General features: G+C 37.4%; 2 protein-coding genes across 3 annotated transcripts; both read left to right on the top strand.

The window, feature by feature from the left end:
• The first annotated feature begins 1762 nt into the window (after positions 1-1762).
• Positions 1763-6045, top strand: LOC104249161 (fatty-acid-binding protein 1). Of its 2 annotated transcripts, none has more exons than XM_009805537.2 (4): positions 1763-2255; positions 4150-4399; positions 4796-4887; positions 5675-6045. In XM_009805537.2, exons 1-4 carry the CDS (start codon positions 1859-1861, stop codon positions 5812-5814), a joined length of 879 nt encoding a protein of 292 aa, XP_009803839.1. In that variant the 5' UTR covers positions 1763-1858; the 3' UTR covers positions 5815-6045. The 2 variants fall into 2 exon arrangements, with proteins under 2 accessions (XP_009803839.1, XP_009803838.1); XM_009805536.2 differs by lacking the exon at positions 1763-2255 and adding an exon at positions 2762-3208.
• Positions 6046-6669: 624 nt separating this feature from the next.
• LOC104249160 (uncharacterized) lies at positions 6670-7251 on the top strand. The gene is made up of 3 exons (XM_070149687.1): positions 6670-6850; positions 6934-7073; positions 7243-7251. Exons 1-3 carry the CDS (start codon positions 6670-6672, stop codon positions 7249-7251), a joined length of 330 nt encoding a protein of 109 aa, XP_070005788.1.
• The last annotated feature ends 7758 nt before the right edge of the window (positions 7252-15009 follow it).

Genomic DNA, 15009 nt, shown 5'->3' with positions numbered 1-15009 from the left:
TTAAACATTGCATAACATTCGTACGGCTATAAAGTTTCTCATTAAGATTAAAATAGAATATTATAGCTAAATTATTTTTAAATTAGAAAATTATCATTCTTTTTGTAAGAGATTGAAAAGGAAACATTATTGCACCGCACGCTATACTGGAGCGAGGCTATTTTTGTTCAAATTTTATTTCTACCTTAAAAAGTGGCTATTTTTTATTACATTCCAAACGACGGCTAATCTTTGAATAATGATATCCAACTTTTATGACACAATGCTCAGCCCAATGATAACAGGCAGAGGGGAAACATGAAAACGGCCTGATCCAACCAAACGGCCCAAAGTAGCCACGTGGCCCCTGCATCTGGATAAATTGATCTGCCTACTAACGGGAGAAATTCAAAAATAGTTAGATTTACAGGTGGCCATCAAAAATAGCTACAATTTCAAAAATAATCAAAATTTAGCTATTTTTCATGTAAAGATAAATCTAAACGAAAATATTGTTCAAAATTCAGAAAATATCTCCAGTATAATATACTGGAACTCCAGTATATTATACTGGAACTTTCCGCGTGTTAGAGTCCAGCATAATATGCTGGAAGTTCATACACAGATGCACCGATCTCCAGTATATTATGCTAAAACTTTTCGTTGCAACAAAATAGTGCTTATTTCTCAGTGACTTTGCAAACGCTGGCTATTTTTGAATGACCAGTCGGAAAACTGGCTAACTCATGCTATTTTTACCCTACTAATAGCAGGTAGACGTATAACTTATATATTATATGTGTATAATTGTATATAATAAATGTATAATCTATGTATATGACTAGAAAAGTAAACAATGAATATGATCGGTTATTTGTGTAAAGAGCTGCCCCAGCCCAACTGCCCACCCTGCCGTTTTTAATTCGTTTTAACATTATACTTAGAATTTTTAATCTTAATTCGTTTAATTTGCATATATTAAAACGTTTTTGTAAGATTGACACGAAATATAGATTAATAATTAGTATAGACATCAGTCACATCACTGTATTATATTCTATAGATATTTAAATATTTGTTGAACCTTTTAAAAATAATTACATTTAACATGTAATAAAAGACAAAACTCCACAATTTGCATATATCACACACTCTCGTATAAAATGGAAATTTTCGAGTGAAGCCACTCCAAAGTCATTGTGAGTCATGGATCAAAGCACTCGTAGGATTTTGAGCTCAAATAAATCTTCTCATAGATAATTTCCCAATTTCCTTAGTAATCGGTTTTCAAATTTCAGCAAAAAATATTAGGTAATATTTTTCAATTTGCTTATGTCTTAATAGATAAAGTTATCTTGCTCATAGGATGACAGAATCGACTAACACACCGTTACTATATAAATAAAAAAGTATTTTCACGGTCAAAGGATGTGGTGCAGCGCATCCTGTTGCTCTTCCTTTAATAGAAAGTGTCGGGTATTACTATATAAATAAAAAAGTATTTCCACGGTCAAAGGATGTGGTGCAACGGATGTTGTTGCTCTTCCTTTAATAGAAAGTGTCGGGTTCAAGCTTTAGATATGAAAAATTCCTTGATAAAGATTGTTTTTCTCCGAATGAAAGCGCGGATTCGAATATAGTCGGGCTCCAATGCGAATACCGAACGAGAAAACAAAAAAAGAAAAGTATTTCCAGTTTCTCTCGCTAGGAGAGGAAATTCTTGCCTTCGTCAGTACTAAAAGTGGAAAAAAAGTGCAGAGAAAATAGTAAAAAGAAATAGATAAAAATAATATTAGGAAGAAAAGAATTACATTCCTTTTGTTATATTTTTTGAAGTATATAGTAAACTATACTCGTAGTAAAAGGTAAAAAATAAGCAATGGCGTCTCTGCGTTTTCCGTTCTTGTTTTCTCAGCCCCAGAAGCCACCGTGTTCCACCACCGCAAATGCTTCATCTTGCTCCTTCTCCACCGCCGTGGTCGCCGGCGGTTCAGTCGTGGCTGCTGCCGGAGCGATCATTGCCATAACTCAAAGTCCCAAAAATCCGTTTCTTGAAAATGCTATGAATTTTCTACTCTCCAACTTCTCACCTAGCAAAAACCATTCCTCCCCTTTGTGGGGTTCTGTTTCTTTAGCTGATAATCCAGCTCCAATCACAGAATCGAGGACTGGAATGTCATTTCCGTCAATTCTGAAAGAGTCCCAGCGACTCCTTGGAATTGGGCTGCGCAAAAAGGCAATTTTTGGGTTGAAAAATATTGATTACTATGCTTTTGGTACCACATTGTCACTCCAATTTACTTTTTTTTTTCTCTTTATCATTTTTTGAAGTAGATGACTGTAGTTTAGTTGGAATTTTCGATTTTTGTGATCATTGTGTGGAGCTCAAATGCTTAATTATACTTCTTCCACTCCAATTTATGCGACTTAATTTGATTCGACACGTAATTTAATGAAAAAAATACTTGTAAGAATTTTGAAACTCGTGGTAACCATGTCATAATATTTTTGTAAGGTTAATACTTTTGAAATTTATGATTTTAAACTTGATATAATATTTAAACATGTCATGACATTTGTGTGACCGCCTATAATATTGTTGAAGCTTGTGTTAACATGACATAATACTTGCATCACTAGAAAAACTTCTCATAAAATGAAAAGTTTAAAGTTATATTGTTCTGTTAAAAGTGAAAACAAAAAAGTGCAGAGAAAATAGTAAAAAGAAATAGGTAAAAATAATATTAGGAAGAAAAGAATTACATTCCTTTTGTTATATTTTTGAAGTACAAAGTAAACTATACTCGTAGTAAAAAGAAATAAACAATGGCTTCTCTGCGTTTTCCCTTCTTGTTTTCTGAGCCCCAGAAGCCACCGTGTTCCACCACCCCAAATGGTTCATCTCGCTCCTTATCCACCGCCGCTGCCGTCGCCGCCGGAGGTTCAGTCGTGGCTGCTGCCGGAGCGATCATTGCCATCACTCAAAGTCCCAAAAATCTGTTTCTTGAAAATGCTATGAATTTTCTACTCTCCAACTTCTCACCTAGCAAAAATCATTCCTCGCCTATGTGGGGTTCTGTTTCTTTAGCTGATAACTCAGCTCCAGTCACTGAATCGAGGACTGGAATGTCATTTCCTTCAATTCTGAAAGAGTCCCAGCGACTCCTCGGAATTGGGCTGCGCAAAAAGGCAATTTTTGGGTTGAAAAATATTGATGTCTATGCTTTTGGTACCACATTGTCACTGCAATTTACTTTCTGTTTTTGCTCTATATCAATTTTTGAATTAGATGCTTGTAGTTTAGTTGGAATTGTTGATTTTTGTGATCATTGTGTGGAGCACAAAGGCTTAATTATACTCCTTCAGCTCCAACTTATGTGACTTAATTTGATTCGGCCAGGAACTTAAGAAAAAAATAGGAATGTTGAAACTCGTGGTTTAACCATGTGATAATATTTGTGTGACGATTATACTTTTGAAACTTGTGATCTTAAACGTGACGTAACATTTAAACATGTCATGACATTTGTGTCGCTGACTATAATATTGTTGAAGCTTGTGTATTTAACATGTCATAACATTCTCATCACTATAAAAGATTCTCATAAAGGGTAAAACGAAAAGTTTAAAGTTATATTATTTCCAAATGTATTAATGTGTGTTCTTTTTGTAATAACCTAATAAGGAAATAGTGTCACATAAATTAGAACATAGAGAGTATCAAATGAATGCCAATTCTTATCTGTTTTTAGCTGATTCACTTTCTATTTCAGTCAAAGTTCAAGAGCTCTATTAGTCACTTTATTACCCTATGGTAGGATTTATTAAGTTTTCATCTGACCATGTAAATAACTTTGCCGTTTATGTTAGCTGGTGTCTTTTTGATCGACTCATGCTTACTATAGATAGTTACCTGGAATAGGTTTGAAGTAACCTGAAACAGTTTCTTATACTGTTAGTGCATAAAATTTAAATCCGTGGTATTATCATATTTGAGAATCTCATTGTCGTTTCTATTTGGATCTTCCTTTTAATGATAAGCGGAGATATGCATTATGCTCGCTTCTTTTTTTCCTTTTGCAATTTTGAATGTCCCATCTCGAAGGAAAAGTGAGCTTTACTTTAAAGTATGGCCGTTATCTAATGTGATGTCGATATGACACCCAATAGGTGTGTATGCTGATGATGGTGATGTGAAGAAGTGTCTGGCTCAGAAGCATGTCGGTCCCTCTGATTCTGAACTGAAGCAAAAGGAAGAGTTGAGGGATCATCTCATGGAAAATGATATACGCATGACTGTTAGGCTTCAGATAGTGTATGGGAGACTAAGCATTGGTTCTGTGCGTAGTGCTTTTGAAGAATCTGTTGGCAGCAGATTACTCAAGTTTGGGGGATATGATAACAAAGAATTGCTCCATAGGTAATTACTTAGCCTCATATCATCAGTGTCTTATTCAACCTTTTTCAAATAAATACCAGATCACTAAAGGGCAAAAGACTGCTAAAGCTGTAAGAAGCACTTCATTAGCTCGCACCCTAAATTATTCAATTCTTATATATATATTCTGAAACCTGACTCAAGTTACCTTTTAAATTTAATGCTTTGTAATATCACAGTCTTGGACATTATTACTGGACTCTTTTGCCTAAATGTGATCAGTTATCTCTCAGCTTTACAAACAACACGTCTTTTCCTTGAATAGAGTTCATTTAGCTGCTAACCAGTTTATTTGGAACATTATCATTTCCAAATCCTTAACTATTCCTGCCTCCTTCTAGTTCTTTTATAGCCTAAAATGTCTTTTTGTAACTGCAGGTTCACTTCCCAGTTTAAAGATGACATTAAAATACCTCGGGGATCTATCATAGAACTCTCCAGAGACCATGGCTACATACTTCACACAACAAGTAAGATGATTAATTTCTGTTGCCAGCATGTTGGCTGTGCGTGTAATTTGTGTCTGTGTGTGTTGAAAAAACAAATGTTATAGCTATCGGTTGGCCAAAATTATTGAAGAGCTATTAAGCAGATACATCATGATGTTATTTTCTTTTAGCCATTGCCCTTTTAAGGTTTGATTGCAAAGCAGTATAAAAGAGGCTACAATAAAGGGGAAATTAGTTCATCAAGTGAGAGCTAAACAAGAGCAATACAAAGAATATATTCTGATTACACCATCAGTTGGCATATTTCATTCCCTTACATTTCCTAAGAAGGAAGGGGAGCCTTGGCGTAATTGGTAAAGTTGTTGTCATGTGACCAGGAGGTCACAGGTTCGAGCCGTGGAAATAGCCTCTTGCAGAAATGCAGGTTAAGCCTGCATACAATAGACCCTTGTGGTCCAGCCCTTCTCCGGACCCCGCGCATAGCAGGAGCTTAGTGCACCAGGTTGCCTTTGCAGTAGGAAGTGGCTAAACATTTTGGTTCTCTATAGGATTGGTATAAGATATCAGCCAACCATCCCTTTTGTTACGGATATATTTTTTCTGGCCTTCACTAGTTTCGCCATCTATAAAACTAAAAAGGGATTGCTATATGTTAGCTGTTGAAAATATTTTTCCTTATCTTGATGTTTTCTTCTCATTTCTCTAAATATTATCTCTGAACTTTTTGCTTTGTAGTTGTTTGTTCAAAGTTCATTCTTGCATCAATCATTTAGATGAAGCTTAAGTTCTTTTTTTTTTCCTTTTATAGTTGACGGAAAGGAAGTGGGAAGCATACAGAGCAAACTCTTATGCAGATCAATTCTGGACCTATATATTGGTGATGAGTCATTTGATCAGAAAGCCAAAGAAGATGTTGAGTCGAACTTGGCTTCTCTACTTCACAAGTAGCCACTTCATTGGCATAAAAGATACTTTATCAACATTAGGAATTGACTTCTGGTGATATTGTATTGACTGGTTGATTATCTTTGAATAGTTGAATCAGAGATCTCTTCAAACAGAACTTGGATCTATATTTTATATTTGATGAGTTGTTTTCTTTACTCCTGTAGTATCCTGCTCTGGCATTCTATAAACTATAGTTTAATAAAAATGAGTATCTTGACCTTTGTTACCAAATTGTTTTTCTTTCCTATATAGAAATGAATCTGGGAGTGACAGGGAGAACAGCCTGGATTACCATTTTCCAGTTATATAAGTGAAGCATGGGTTAATGCTATTAGGTTCTTTTCCCTGGAGTTAGCGTGATGCAGGTGCAGTTTGGCAAAGAGAACTAGTTGGTACAGTCAGGGAGTTTTGTTTTTCCTAAATTTAAGTTATATCCACTAACAGTGTCAAATATTACCGAGGGCCTATCGGAAACAACCTATTTATCCCACCAGGGTAGGGGTAAGGTATGCGTACACACTACCCTCCCCAAACCTCACTTGTGGGATTATACTTGAGGTGTTGTTGTAGAGTCAAATATTAAGTTCAATTTTGACACGCTCATGCATGTATATACAACATGTTCTACTCATACGATTTGCTCAACTCATGCACAGCTTGTGAGTACTACTGGACTCCTAATTGTATTATCAGCTCTTTCCTCACAAAAACAACATGGTGAATGCAGCACCAGAAGTCTGCTGGTCAGTTATATACTGATAGTTCACGCAAGAATGCCGCTGCAACTTCCTTTGTATGCCAAGTTACTCCTTGTAAAGTACTACAATTTCTTTTTTCCCTTGTGGAGGTTAAGTCATGGTTTGTGCAAAGGAAACCATTCTTCTCTTCTCGGCAATGGCTATATTTGGTTTCTTTAGCACAACTCTGGTCGACGGTACTGTGTACAGTGTTGGTGATTCCGCCGGTTGGACAGGCAGCAATATTGACTATCATATGTGGGCTTCTACTAAGACTTTCCAGGTTGGTGACACTCTTGGTAAGTCCAGCTAGTTTAGCTGATCACCTGGTTTACAAGAAGTGCTTTTCGATTTGAACTATGTGTATAACTAGCTTTTCCAGGTTGTCATAGCTTGTTGCTACTATTTCCTTTGTCGTTATTATCTTTCTGGTCCTCTTTGTTGATATTGCTTGTTTCTACTATTTCTTTTCATCCTTTTCGAGCCAAGGGTCTATCGGAAACAACCTCTCTACCTTCTCAGGTAGGGGTAAGGTCTGCGTACACACTACCCTCCCCAGACTCCACTTGTGGAATTTTACTGGGTTGTTGTTGTTTTATAAATTTATATCAAATTTGCATTTCCGGCTATAAAATTATAGCAGTAGATTAGTAGCTGCTACTACTAGTTGAAAGGATTCTTATATTCGCAGATAGTGTGAAGATTTTTAACTTTATATGTGTCGTTTAACTTGTGATAGCATGTTATTTACCGTTTTACCAGGTTACAATTTAATGTTTATCATAGATATTTATTTGTAACTATTTCATTATTGATCTGTTAGTGTACATAATTTGAACTCTAATGAGAAAGGTTCGCATCGAGTTCAGTCTACAATGACCAAAGGAATGTTTTTGATGGAGGGGTTTGTCTCCATGGAAAAAGTTAAATTCTTAAATTTTTGATCTATCTGTGCTCATCCTTATTAAGAATTTCTAATGATATAGTAACTACTTATTGAGAGGAGCCTTGTAGCAACGGTAAAGTCGTCTCCGTGTGACTTGTAGGTCACGGGTTCGAGTCGTGGAATCAGTCAGCCACAGAGGTGCTTGCATTAGGGTAGGCTGCTTACATCACACCCCTTCGGATGCGGCTCTTCCCCGAACCTGAGTGAACATGGAATGTTTTGTGCACCGGACTGCCCTTTTCATAGTAACTACTTATTAAGATGATTAAGTGCCCTGTTTTATTAGCATTTTCACTAACTGTTGCCTCAATGGTGCTGAAGTTTTTCAGTACAACCAACAACTCCACAACGTGGTACGAGTGAGCCTCTCCGATTTCCATTCGTGCAATGCTGGAAATCCAATCGCCACTTACTCCTCCGGCAACTATTCCATCACCATTGTCGGTCCCGGCCACTACTACTATATTTGCGGGTTTCGAGGCCACTGTCAAGCCGGACAGAAGCTCGATATTCGGGTACCCAAAGCCTACCAATTAACTGATATCCGTAGCAGAAAACTAACTAAACCTCCAGTTGCAGCCTAAGTAGCAGTGATTTCGAGCTAATAAGATATGTACTAGTGACTAGTGACAATGTTTTGAATTATTCTCTCTTAGATATTGGACTGCCTATCAATAACCAGTCTTATTTGTTGTATTACTGATGTTCTGGGTAATAAAATGCATTGGTGTGGGCAAAAATATACATATGAATATCATAAAATACCTATATATCTATTTCTTAGGTCTTCCGAAAGAAATACACAAGATTTGAAGTGTGTATATATCTTATATCTATATGAATTAATTAACCAGCTGTGCCTCAACTCCAAGTTAGTTAAAATTACCTACAAGAATCGTTTTGTATACTATTCATACACTATATAGAGTCAAAGGCAAAATACATAGTTTATCCATCAATCTTATAGCGAAATCCCTGTTACATACCTATCTTTCACGGAAAATCTTTTACACACTCAACCTTTTAAAAATATGTACACACCACTTTTGTACTTGACCAATTTTTCAGATAACGTGAAAGTTACGCCCTAATAGGGTCGTGACACGTGGCATTGACTTTAAAAAGGAAAAAAAATATTAGAAATTAAAATTGAAACTCATCTTTCCATTTTCTATCTTAACCACCATTGTTGCTACCATCATGGTTGTTTGTGAGAAAGTTTCCAACAATACCAAAATTCAAACACACTATTTAAACAACTAGCCGAAAATAATCGAGCAACAAATTGAGTTCAACAACCCAATAATTAACAAGAATCAATTGAATTTTCAAGCTTTTTTCGATACCCCAACAATGGTGAATTCTAGATTTTTTCATCAAACCTTCAATACTACTGTTAAAACTTTTAATTCTATCACAAATAAATATTTTTCACAATATTTGGACAATAAACCAACAAAATCTGCTCAAATTTAGATCTAAAATTGATATGTTCTTTCAAAATTTCTATTTGGGGAAGAAAATGAGGGGGAGGGTGGTGAGGAAGAAGACCAGGGGGGAGACAAAACATGGAATTTTTTATGAGTTTCACGCGCTTTTTGTTTGTGTAAACATGCAAGTGCTATCTTGTCAAAAATTTAAAAGGTTGATTGTGTAAAAGGTTTCCCGTAAAAAAGAGGTGTGTAATAGGGATTTCGCTGCAAAGTTAATGGGTAAACTATATATTTTACCTATAGTCAATCATATGAATCTTCTATATTCATTCTGACTATTTTTATGTTGGCAATCGCTCTGAGGACCGATCCATCTCAAAATAATAGAGTTGAAGAAATCCACATCAAATTTGGATCAAATCTATTCTCTTGGCAATCCATCTATTCATATTCTCTGGATCAGTGGGTCCAGGTCCATTTTACCTACCCTTACTTTTCCAGAAAACATGCAATTTTTTTGACTAATACATCACTTAAATCCAAACTCTCGTGATCCCATGTACAAATACAGAAACACACATATCTGCATACATTTCTTTTTTCATTATCTCCCCGTGAGTGACCTATAGTCTATTCTGTTAATCTGCAAGAGATTAGAGTGTTGCAAAAACAGTAGGCCATACACCATGATCCATAGATTATACTTGGTTAGGGACAGAGCTGATTGATTCTTTAAACGGGGAGTTGGCAATCGATTAATAGTATAAACAGCAGTTTGAAATGCATTTGTCCACAAGTAATGGGGAACATTGGCATTGTGCAAAAGTGCACGACCGGTTTCAACAATATGCCTATGCTTTCTTTCGGCACAACCATTCAGTTCAGGTGTATAAGAACAAAAGGAACGTTGGACAATTCCATTATCACGCAAATAATTTGTTAAGGGTTGAAATTCACCTCCCCAATCGGCTTGGAAACATCTAATAGGGTGACCAAAATACTTCTCAACAATTGTACGAAATTGACGAAAAATTGAAAGTACTTCAGATTTGAAACGAAGAAAATAAATCCAAGTATATTTGCTAAAATGCTCAAAAAAGATGACATAATAACGATAACCATCCTGTGAAACTACTGGAGCAGGGCCCCAAACATCCGAACATATCAAATCTACAGGCCCCGTGGCCTGAAAACTAGACTCACTAAAAGGAATTTTATGGCTCTTACTAACAACAGATATAGAACATATACTAGTGTTTTTATGCGTTGATGATGTGAGAGCAATGGCTGGTAAAGCATGACGAACCGTAGGATAGGATGCATGAGCAAGACGAGCATGCCAAACTCTAAGGGAAGCTGCACATGAAACTGGTGATAATGATTACAACATTGGAAGTGAATATAAGCCTTCACTCGTGGACCCAGTGTATCGGATTTCCCTCGTTGCCAAGTCCTTAATCAAAAAATGGTTAGGAAATAATTCAACAGACACATTATTAGACTTGGCAAAAGAGCTAATTGATAATAGATTGTGAGTAGCAGTGGGAACATGTAAAATATTATCAAGATTGAATTTATTATTGGAGACAATAACGGAACTTTTACCAATATGAGAGATGGGTAATTTGGAGCCATTACCTAGTGTCACTTCTTCAGGACCTTGGTATTCAGAGTGGATACCAAGATTATCAAGGTCTGCAGTGATATGATATGTGGTGCCACTATCCATCAACCAAGTTTGGGTAGGTGGGTTTGGAGAACCAACAAAATTGGAAATAGGTCGACCATTCACCATGCTGCCACTATTGGCTTTAGGTGATGGGCATACACGTGCAATGTGGCATTTACCTTCACAATTATGACAAATAATCCCTGAAAATTCTGAAACTTGTGGTTGTGCCTTTGGCAACTGGTTAGATGCTGGAGAAGTATGATAAGAGTTCTGCTGGGTGAACCTTTGGTTGGAGGAGCGTCCACGACCACGCCCTCCTCGTCCTCTACCACGTCCTCAAGTGCTAGAAAAGGAACTTTTAGTAAAGTGGGTTGTGGGTACAATTACATTAATGGTCTCATCTCTTTTTAATTGTCGCTCTTCATTCAGGAGAAGGCCATATAAAGCATCAAAAGTAACATCTTCTTGACGCAATTCTAGTGATCTAGTAAAAGGACAATAAACAGGACCTAGTCTAGCAAGAACAAATTCAACCAAATCATCATTGAAAATCGGATGTTGTAGCGCAGCTAGTCTATCCGCAATTCCTTTTGCCCTCTGTATATAAGATTCAATGCTCGCATTATCACGACGCAAAGTATGCAACTGCATCTTGAGTTCACGAATTTGAGGCTTCGATCCTGAAGCATATGCAGCAACAAGCTTATCCCAAGCTGCACGAGCGCTCTGCGCTCCATCTAATTGAGGTAAAATACCCTGTGAAACTGATGCAACAATCCAACTTAATACAAGTTGGTCTTCTCTCACCCACACTTTATATGCTGGGTTTGGTTTACTGTCCTCTAAAAGAGGTTCAGGAACTGGTTCACTACCATCAATTTGATGGTTGAGTCCACAGTCGCACACCATCGGCATAAACTATGTTTTCCATAACAGAAAGTTTGTGGACGTGAACTTTACCAGTAGCTGATGTGTCAGATTTGGGGAAGGCATAGAGTAAGATATGGGAGACTGAGAGGCGGATGAAGAATTGGTTTTATCCCTCATACCAGTCATCATCTTCTTCTTTTTTGTAAAGACAGTCTTGGGTTGTTAAACCTCTTAGGGCTCTGATACCATGAAAAGTTCTTTTATTCTCATACTTAAACGTGACTATACAACCCTAATATATACAGTGAGTTCCCATATGTATAAGACTCTTATGCCTAGAGATATACAAGTCCTTTAGCTACAAGAATCCTAAAATATAGGAGTAGAGTCGATGTAGGATTATCCTTTACAAGAGCTAGCATGAAACATATGGAGTCTGAAACCTAAATGCCAACATTTTGGACTCAAAATACGTTTTTACTGCCTAAAAAAGATACTTTTCTATATATAATGTGGTATTATACTGTGCTATACTTTAACGGTGTTTCTACCGTTAAGTATAGCGCGGTGTAATATCGCGTTATATATAGCGCGGTGTAATACCGCGTTATACCTATTTGTAGGCCCACCAATTAGTCTCCTGCATTTAACTAACATAACTGTAATTCAAATATATATAGCATGGTATTACATTGCGCTATACCTGTTTGTGGGCCCACCAATAAGTCTCCTGCGGTTAACTGACATAACAATAATTCAAATGGGTATAGCGCAGTATAATACCGCGCTATACATCAAAAAATTTAGCCCCTCGAGCTAGGCATTGTCTTATTTAAAGGCGTTAGAATTTTATGAGAATCCATTCAAAAATATTCTAACTTCCGTTTCAAACTTTTCTTCTTGTTAGCAAACATTTTTTATAATGTCTGAAGAGCCAAAAATAAGGTTTTCATTATATGGGGGGGGGGGGGTGAGGTTGTAGTGGATAATAACTCTGTGAGGTATAGTTCATCTCCATAGTGTCATGTTAAATTTTCGCTTACAATGGAGTACAATAAATTGGTATCGTTGTTACGTAAAAAAAATAAGTGTGCGAGGAAACGTTCGGTGAACCTTAAAGTAACCGGTAGATTTTCGTATTTTGTGACTCCACAAGGTTTTGCTTGTTATTTTGAGTTTAATATCGAAGATGATGAAACTCTTAGAGATTTTTTGCGGATTCCGGATGAATACAGGGAATTTATTGTGATAAAATTATTGAAAATGTACGTCAAGGCTGAAGACGTTGGCAATAATGAGATTGCGCAAAGTAGGGATAATCCCCAGTTATCGGGTGGTTATTCTGAAGCAATTTTAGCCCAATAGGTTCCAGCTGAAAGAGTTTGGCCGGATCTTAACTTATCTCTGCGGGCGAACAAGGAGCGAGGAAATAACTTCTCTCCTACTTTACATAATCCACAATACGACTGATAAACTTCAATTTTCCTTTATGTTACGATATTTATTTTTTGTTGAATTGAATTTGTATTAACACTCATATTTTTCATAAGGGGTACCTTCCGGATATGAATTTTACAAGTTATGACCCCACGCCCAGTTGGAATATGCGTAGTTCTGGCGTGTTGGATCACGGTGGTCCATCTGGGAGTCATCACCAACAGAAAAATGTCCATCATGGAATGTCAACGAAGTACGACTTGTAAGTGAAGTGATATAGCTATATGTAAAATATTTATCAATTTGAGTAGCTTATCATTTGTTCTTTTTATGTAGTAAAAATGAACAACTTGATGGTCCTGACCTCGCTCAGTTGCCCGTAGATGACGTATTTACTCGTGATTTGGCAGATGCGTAGAATTAGGAAGATAATAGTGATTATGACAACAATGCCGATGAGTCTGGAGATGACACACCCTTCCCTGACGAGGGTGACGATGAGGAGGAAGTGAATGTCGAACCTGAGCTGACGAGAGAGCATGCTCCTCCATCTCCCATTAGACCAAGAGTGTACGAGTCTCATGTGTCGTTTCATAAGCGGAATATTCCCTACCTTGATAATTTGCCAAGTATGCCGGATGTGGATGCCCTCATAGGGGATGCTGATGAATTTTGGTCAGCAATGTGGGATGAGTCTAGACCAACGGTGCTGGCAAAGGACATGCATTTTCCCGATAAAGCTCGCCTATCCCGGGCTTGTAAAATGTACAGCGTAGGAGAGTGTCGTGAGATGATAGTAAGAGAGTCAAATCTGGGGGTACACAAGGTCATATGCCGTAGATACTTTATGGGTTGTAATTGGATGTTGCATGCAATCAAGAAGGAAATAGGGTTGTGGAAAGTGGGTAAATATATTAGCACCCACAGATGTGAAATGGACACATTCAATCAGAATCACTTCAACTTGGATGTAGACTTGATTTCTCTTGTCTTGATTCCACACTTGGAAGTGTCCATTAGGTACAAGATCAAAGAGTGTATTACATCCGTCCACCAGGAATATGGGTGTACTATAACCAAAATAAAGGCATATGTCAGGCGCAAACGTGCATTTGAAATTATTTATGGTGACATGGATAAGTTATTTTCATCTCTACCTAGGTACATGACCGCACTGAAATACTTTAACCCCGGGACTGTTGTTGAATGGAGGCATGAGCGGAGTCCGGGAATACCGGAATATATTTTCAACTATGTGTTCTGGTCATTTAAACCAGCAATTGATGTTTTTTTGCATTGCCGTCCGGTAATTTCCATAGACGGTACTCATGTCTATGGAAAGTATGATATTAAGCTTTTGATCGCAGTTGCAGTAGATGCCAACGAACAAATATTTCTACTAGCTTTTGCCATTTGTGCCAATGAAAGCGAAAAGACATGGACGCTTTTTTTAAACCACTTAAAGCAGCACATTGTCAAACAGCGTTCAGGTATTTGTCTAATATCTGATCGGCATAGTGGTATTTTAAGTTCTGTACGGCATTTGCCTGAATGGCAAGAACCCTATACATACCACCGTTACTTTGTGAGGCATATGAAGGCCAATTTCTAGAAGAAATATCCCGACAAGGCCTTGCATGATTTAATGTGGGTGGCTGCAACTGAGCACCAGCAGTGCAAATTCACGAGGCGCATGGAAGCTATCCGGCAGTTAGACGAAAGAGCCTATAATTTGCTGATGGGACATGAGCTTTACAAGTGGACATTGCATGTTGATGGTGGCAAATTATGGGGAGCCCTGACTACAAAAGTGTCGGAGTCATTCAACGGCTTATTGAAGTCTGCACGTGGATTTCCTGTCACTGCCATGGTCCGGATGACTTTCAAACAGATTGTGGAGAGGTTTGTTGAAAAGCATAGAGCTGCATCGGAATTGATGGACATGGGTGTTCAATTTATGCCAATACCGATGAGAAGATTTGAGAAATACAGGAGGAGAGCACATTGGAATTCATTTTTACAGTATGATCACGACCGGGGTATTTTTGAAGTTCGCACCGCTATCCGCGGACACCGGGGGAATAATTTACAAACCGTGAA

Source organism: Nicotiana sylvestris, chromosome 6 (genome assembly GCF_000393655.2).
Source record: "Nicotiana sylvestris chromosome 6, ASM39365v2, whole genome shotgun sequence".
NCBI lineage: Eukaryota > Viridiplantae > Streptophyta > Magnoliopsida > Solanales > Solanaceae > Nicotiana > Nicotiana sylvestris.
Note: the sequence above shows the minus strand (reverse complement) of the source record. Positions and strands in the feature narration are given on the sequence as shown.

Coding starts and splice junctions, on each gene's coding strand:
- LOC104249161 (XM_009805536.2), top strand. CDS start 2,806: ATGGCTTCTCTGCGTTTTCCCTTCTTGTTTTCTGAGCCCCAGAAGCCA. Junction 3,209..4,149: donor TATTGATGTCTATGCTTTTG/GTACCACATTGT, acceptor GACACCCAATAG/GTGTGTATGCTGATGATGGT. Junction 4,888..5,674: donor CTACATACTTCACACAACAA/GTAAGATGATTA, acceptor TTCCTTTTATAG/TTGACGGAAAGGAAGTGGGA.
- LOC104249160 (XM_070149687.1), top strand. CDS start 6,670: ATGGTTTGTGCAAAGGAAACCATTCTTCTCTTCTCGGCAATGGCTATA. Junction 6,851..6,933: donor CCAGGTTGGTGACACTCTTG/GTAAGTCCAGCT, acceptor TAGCTTTTCCAG/GTTGTCATAGCTTGTTGCTA.